The sequence below is a fragment of the Myotis davidii genome, unplaced genomic scaffold (genome assembly GCF_000327345.1).
Source record: "Myotis davidii unplaced genomic scaffold, ASM32734v1 scaffold112, whole genome shotgun sequence".
Classification (NCBI taxonomy): Eukaryota; Metazoa; Chordata; class Mammalia; order Chiroptera; family Vespertilionidae; genus Myotis; species Myotis davidii.
The window spans coordinates 2,305,545-2,312,894 of NW_006284838.1; the positions used below are offsets into that span (position 1 = coordinate 2,305,545).

A 7,350-nucleotide genomic window follows, 5' to 3' on the forward strand; every position below is an offset into this window, starting at 1 on the left:
TCTCCTGCATGAATATGGTCTCCTTTGTGGAAATAGCTGCAGACACCAGTGGCTAAACAGAAAAGAAAGAAAAGCAAAAAAGTCATTAGCAGAGACTAAAACACACTTGGTATGGCAAGAACACAATACTGCCATTTTCATGTGCAAGACTAAGAATGAAATGGAAACAGACTTGCCCTAGCGAAGCATAAAACAAAAATCTGATAGGATAAGATGATTCAGCAATAATTTAACTGCCCGCCAGAACAAAACTAAACATTGATTGGTTGCCTCCCACATGGCCCCGACCAGGGATCAAACACGCAACCTGGGTATGTGCCCTGATTGGGAATCAAAACCAGTGACCCTTCTGTGCATGGGATGATGCTCAACCAACTGAGCCACAGTGGCCAGGGCTAGACTTTTATTTATTTGTTTTTTAAAATACATTTTATTGATTTTTTTTACAGAGAGGAAGGGAGAGAGAGTTAGAAACATCGATGAGAGAGGAAACTGGGGATGTGCCTGCAACCCAGGTACATGCCCTTGACAGGAATCGAACCCGGGACCCTTGAGTCTGCAGGCCGACGCTCTATCCACTGAGCCAAACCGGTTTTGGCTAGACTTTTAAAAAATCTATTAATTGTTTGTGAGAAAAGCTGAGCATATTGTATAAATGTAAATACACTTAATACTTTCATGTTTCCAAAGTGGACTTCGGAAACTAGCAAAAGCTTGTTAAGTGTATAAGACTGCATTAAGGGTTTTAATGCATGGGATGTAGTATAGTTATAAAGATGTCAAGTATTAAGCCCAATAAGTCAATTTCCTATCTGGGTATCATGTACTTTGCAGAAAACACCAAGTGACACATTTTCCAGAAGATTGTGGCAAAAATTACCGAGAAGAAAGATATGCTTGTCCGACTACTCCAAGTTATTAATTTATGACCACGATTACAGCACCACAGAGGTGGCATCTGTGGCTTGATCATAAATAAATAGTATGCAATAAATAAGATATTCAAGTAAATAATATGAATAAAAGAACAGACCTAAAGTATATAATGATAACCATATTTGGTTTCTAAAAAATATTAATAATTTTTGAAAAGGGCTCAAAGGACCTTATATAAAAAATATATTTGTTCCAAGTGACATATGAGATGTAAAAAAATTTTTTTAAACCAGTGACATCTAAGGTATTTCCTGAAATCTAAAATGGAATCGCCTTTAAACATTTTCTTTTTCCACTGATAATGATCTTATTGACAAAGGTTGTCAGTAAGACTGGTTTATAAACATGGAGGGAAAAGTAGGCTGTTGGGGCCTCAACCTGCCTTGCGCTGTGGCCAGGCTGACCGTGGATTCCTGGTACCGGCTTTGGGATGCGCGCCCAGTGCTGAGTCACTCCTCCCTACCTGGTGACACTTTTCATGCTCCTGTTGAATCTGATACTCCTCTTGCTTCAGCATTTCTGTCATTTGGGTTTCCTTGAGGCTATTCTCATATTCCTCCTTCAGCTGGATCTTCTTCTGCCTGCCCTGGGGTAAGGTGACAGAGGAAATCAGACCAGCCCTGGGAGGCATGCACAGATGGGCCCCTCCCTGGGATTGGCCTCCAGCCCTTCAGGGCTCCTGGGTTTGCTCCTAGAATAGCTTTAACCTGGTGGTGGCTCCAAACCCATCAGCTCCATCACTCCTGTGAGCTGGATTCCCTGCACTTCCAGGATACCTGGGCCTAAACCACCCTCACAAACTGAAAAACTCAAAGCTCCCCACGCCAGCTCCACAATTCTGCCTCGGATTCCCAGTTACTCTGGGCAAGCTCCCCAGGCTGATCCAGTGCACACACACCTCTTCCCGTGCTTTAGTGATTTTCCCGTAGTGAAGAAGCCAGTGAGCCAGGTACTCTATGGGGTCGCTGGGCCGAGCCTTCGCCACCTCTGCCAGTGCCTGGGCAAGGCAGTTCCCAAAGCACCTCTTCAGGTAGTCAGTATCCATCCTGTGGGCTGGGGACACATCAAAAGAGTCACGCTCTTTAAAAAAATAGACACATTCTAACCAATAAGAATTCATTTCAGGATAAATATGAGATATTTCTGGTTCCCACCCTTCCCCAAAGAATCAATAAATTCTTATGTGCTAATAGCTCTTACATTGAAATGGCCTTTTCCCTAAAGTCCTAGGTCAGATAGTAGGTGCTGGGTGTTCAGGCATGACAAGAACTCGATAGATTGATGGTTAAGGGGGGGGCTAAACCTTTCCACTTACCCACATGTCTACCCTTGCGTGGAGAGGAAATAACTGAGCAGAAATGGGTCCCCACAGCGGTGCTGAGCACCCAGCAAGCTGTGCTATTATGAGGTTGGAAGTAACCTATGACATAATAAGACAGGCTTATTTATTTCACCAGGGATCACTGAGCAGCCCTGGGGAGGAGCAGGAGGGAAATGCCAGGCACTGCAGCTACTGCTGCCAGCACTAACACAGTGTTCCACTCTCTAGTTTTTAGGCAAGAAACTGCTTTAGATTGAGTGGGTGCCCCTGGATTCACTGATTTCAAGAGCCGAGGCAGTGTAGCCTGAGCTGGGCCACAGGTAGGAGTGGTCCTGGGACGCAGCAGCACAAACACAGACTCCGGGGCTGGACAGACCAAGTTCCAGTCCTACTTCTGCCGTTTATTGGCTGTGTGGTCTTCAGCAAGTCACCAGCCTCTGGGGTCCTTGGTTTTCTCATCTGAAAAACAAAGTAACAAAGGCATGTGCCTCCTAACGGTGAGATAATCCTATATAATAAAAGGCTAATGTGCAAAAAGACTGAACAGCGGACCGATCGGTCGTTATGATGTGCACTGACCACCAAACACAGGAGCTGCCCCCTGGTGGTCAGTGCACTCCCACAGGGGGAGTGCCACTCAGCCAGAAGCCAGGCTCATGGCTGGTGAGCGCAACAGACTGCAAGAGGGCTCCCAGACTGCAAGAGGGTGCAGGCTGGGCTGAAGGGCCCCCTCCCCGGACCCCCCTGCCAGTGCACACATTTCATGCACCAGGCCTCTAGTAAATACATATAAAGCACTAAGCCTGGCACACAGTAAGTGTTTAATAAATACTAGCTATTGCGTGGAAGTTTGTGATATGAAATGGCCCAACACCTGGCCTATTCCTGACCAACTCCATCTTCCTCAAGTTTATGTATTTTAGCTCCAAAAGAGTTAATAATGAAGTGACTAATAAAGGCTTAGGTCCAGTCTTAACATTTTCTGGAGGCACTTCTCAGTTTAAAAAAAGAAAAAAAAAAACCAGATAGATACGTAGATATAAATGTGAAAAAATGTATTTTCATATCGCTTCCCACTGTAAAGGCCTAGAGGCAAATCCACCTCAGTAACAATGAGCACACTGAGCATTCTAACTTGTCTTTAAATGGCTGTCACCGCTTCAAAGGAATCAGGGCTCCTTGGAGAAATAGCCAATTCCAAGGTCGAGGCAGCAAAAGTCCCATAAGCCTGGACTATTTTGTTGTTCCAGAAAGAAAATGTTGAAAAATAAAAGGGTTGGGTACACAAGAGCCAGCTTGAAGGGGCTGCTACTGGCCAAATCTGGGGAAATTTAATCATCAAAATGCATAATGACTGTAATGGATTACAACTAATTGAGTAAAATAAGGATCCATGAGTCCATATAAAAGCAAATAAATAAGTGAATGGGAGAGACAGCATATAAATACCAACTAATAAATGTGGAAAAAATAATGGAGCTTTAAGTAATCACCATTTTATAACCATCATAGTATAACAGAATCAAGCCAGAATCATCAATGAATAATAAAACTCAGTGACTATCTGAAAAAGAACAGGATATTTATATAGTCTCAAAGTTTCTCCTTACACAGTATAGACCAAGTCCAAAGGGAAACAGAAATTTTACAGTGATAAAACCTGGCCAACAAAACCTTAACCAAAATATCAAAATAAACATCATCAATAAGGAACAGTGACAGCCCATGTCTCCTAATGTAATACACTTCTCAGTGGCACATAATACGTTTCTGGATTCCTGCCCCGAAGGCAAAACTTGAATCCGATGGAGGAAACATTAAACTAAGCCAAATTAAGCTACAGTCTACAACTGACTTGAACTCTTAAAAATGCCAACGTCATGAAAGGCAAAAAAGAGATGAGGAACCATTCCCGGTCAAAGGAGCCTAAATAGGCATAACAACAGGTACATGCTCCTGGGTTGGATCTGGACCAGAAAAACATTTCTATAAAGGACATTGTTAGGCCAATTGGGCAAACAAATGTAAATTGTAGCTTACATAACAGAATTACATCAAGGTCACATTTCCTGGGTTTGGTAGTTGAAAATGAGTAAGAAAATGTCCTTGATCTTAGGAAATGCACAGCGTGGTAAGGCTGAATAATAGCTCCCTCAGGTGTCCAAGTCCTAATGCCTGAAACCTATGAAATATGTCACCTTATACGGCAAGGACTTTGCCGATGTGATTACATTGAGGACTTTGATTTGGGGAGATTATCTGGACTCACCAGGTAGGCACAATGTACTCAGGGCCTTTATTTAGGAGAGGGACAGTGAAGTTAGACAGAGATGTGAAGATGGAAGTAGAGGGAGAAAAGGTGATGGGATCCAGCACCAAGTTGAGCCTCCTTCGCATCCAAAGCCAAGAAATATGGGCTGCCTCCAGAAGCCCGAGAAGGCAGGGAAGGGTTCTCTTCTAGAGCCTCCCCTTTTTAACTCTGTGAGACTCATTTTGGATTTCTGATTTTCAAAAACTGTAAAAGAATAAATGTGTGTTTGAAGCCACTAAGTTTGGCGTATTCAGAATGAGTCACTCCAAGATGTGCCTCTGTGATACGCAGATTGCTTTGAGCTAAAGGCAACCAAGGCCATTCGGACTTGAGAGAAGCTTCTTCACCCTCCCCCTGTGGGAGGCAGTTAGACGGGAGTGGAGCAAGGATGAAGGGCAGGCAGAGAAGGTCACCAGGGTGGAAAGCCCCAGGGGCCTAGCAATGGACGATTGGAGGGTGGGACCTCATCCCCAGGGTGTACATTCCTCCCCTAGAATATCACTGGTCATACCGTTTGGACTCCCTGACCTTTCCTCCCTAGAGATTACATCTAACCTTGGATCTATTTCAGCTCCAGGTCCAGAAAAGCAGCAAAAGCAGACAAGCAATGCTGACCTCAGGACCAGCAGCATTAACGAATGACCCCAGTACCAACAATCAGTGGAGACCACCGCCCTGAAAGGACACACCTGGGAAGCTAAAGAATATTTTATTGCGATTCTCCCCTGGGACTTCCCCTAAGATCGCTGCCTTAAAAAAGCCGTTAGGGCAGCACCCAGTGCTTCCCCCCCAGGGAGCACGCCCACACTATTCCCCTCCTCCACCTCTTCCCCCAGGTGAGTTACCACTACCTTCCTCACTCCAAGCTCCACGGGCCCTCCTTTGGCCTCTGTAACTTGTTTCCTGAGCCCGTGTCTTCCAGCACTTACTTCTTCCACTTCTGTGATTTTCTAAATAAATGTCCTCTATAGTTTGAGTCTTGGCTCTGAATTCGTTCCTCAAGTACAGAGGTTGCTGAACTGAGGTCCAGTCTGACCCCACCGGTCTAACACACGGTGCCATTCTCCTCACCACCAACACCCCCAACTACCTAGAAGAATTTAGATTAGGGGCTTTGCCCGCAATAAGAGACTGTGAGAGGTAACATTTTTTTGACCTATACAGAGGGCAGGGGAACTTCTAATTACTGAACATCTGCTCTTCTTAGTGTCCTGCAATGACCTACCTCCCCTCTCAAGTCCCAAGGTGATCCTTAGCTCAGAATGTCATCTATACTTCATTTCCCTCTTTCTGTCTTTGAACCTCTCATGTGTGTGGGGTCTCTGACTCTCTCATATGCGCACGGTTCCCATGCATATGTATGTAATTAAATTTGGTCATTTTCTTGTTAGTCTGTTTCATGTCTAATTAATTATTAGACCAGCTGACAGAACCTTCAGAGTAAAGTTTCTTCCTCTCCCACAGAGGTAGTCATGGAGGGTGGGGATCGGGGTGGGGGTTGTCTCCTTCTGACACCCAGTGGCCCACCTGAAGCAATGCTCCTGGATAAACTACCTTCTACAGCCTGTCTACTCCAGGGTGGTCCATGACCAGCAGCACAGTATCGCCTGGGGACTTGCGGAAATGCAGATTTTCAAGTCCCACCCCAGGCCTATAGATTCAGTCCACATGTTAACAACATTCTCAGGTGATTTTGCCTTTATCACTGTAGAACGGCCCTTCCCAGAGGGTAGAATCACCTACTTTGCATTCCCAAGAAGTCTCTCCACTCACAACCCTTGGGTGGCTGCCACACTGTATGTATGGCAAACGCTTTCTGAAGAAAACATCTGCTCTTAAGCGCACATTTGCAACAATGATCTCAGTGCAATATTGTTGACCTGACAGTTCTCAAGACTTGCCAGTAACAGAACCACAATGTGCGGCTTGGAGAGGACGGTGGCAAAGGGCTTTTACAGCCCACTCCACACTAGCTCAGGGCCCACTCACGCAGAGGGAAGGGGCTATTTTCAGAGTTTCCCAGAGCTGTGGTTTCTCCCAGTTCATGGCCTTGCACTCAGTAGGCTGGGCAATAAGCGTGGAGATGGTTTTTGTTCACATTCTATTCCCAATGCTAGGCACACAGTAGGTGCTCAGTAAGTATCTGCTGACTTGATCAGCTAGGACTCGGATGGTTGTGAGCTCAAAAAAGAGCTGGTGCTCCCTTCCACCTGTCAGTGCCCACTCGGGCACTTACTACCTCAGCCAGCGTTTAGCCAGCCTTCTCCTGCACAGCACTGTCCGCAGCACGGGAGAAATTCTAGCTGAGTCAGACCGCTGTGGCTTCCGGAGGTGAGGGCCCTGCGCTGGTTCTGAAAGGAACCAAGTGGAGGTTGCCAGCAGGTGCAAAGGAGCGAAGTCGTGAAAATGCAGGACCATTGAGCTTGTAGCAATTGTCTCTTCTGGCCAGGCGTCCTGGGGCCCGGGAAGCGGGTAGGCTGTCCCTTGCCTTTCACACACAGGTAGCCTCTCGAGACTCCTCCCCGTGAGTCCGCTGCCCCTTTCTCTCTCCCAGTGCGCGCGGGCCTCCCCGCCCCCCTCTTTCCTCTCTCGGGCAGCCGGGTCCTCTCAGTAGCAAGTCTCCGCTCCACCCTCACGCCCTCTCTTCTCGGCCGCGCGTCCCCGACCCCCGAACCCGCTACATTCGCACCCAAAGCGCATTCGCTCGTTGCCTAGCGACGGGACGCTACTCGGGGACCCACGTGTCCGCAGTGCGCAGGAGGGCGCAGGCGCAGTGCGTGCC

The 7,350-nt window shown here is 46.6% G+C and overlaps 1 protein-coding gene across 1 annotated transcript; it reads right to left on the bottom strand.

Annotated features, from left to right (window-relative positions):
- Position 1: 1 nt before the first annotated feature.
- On the bottom strand, positions 2–2,791 carry DYDC2 (DPY30 domain containing 2; the record flags this gene model as incomplete). Its single annotated transcript, XM_015557765.1, has 4 exons — positions 2,252–2,791; positions 1,835–1,989; positions 1,400–1,522; positions 2–52 (listed from the first exon to the last, which is right to left on the bottom strand). Coding segments are annotated over exons 2-4 (321 nt in total), but the record flags the coding sequence as incomplete, so codon positions are not given.
- Positions 2,792–7,350: the final 4,559 nt, after the last annotated feature.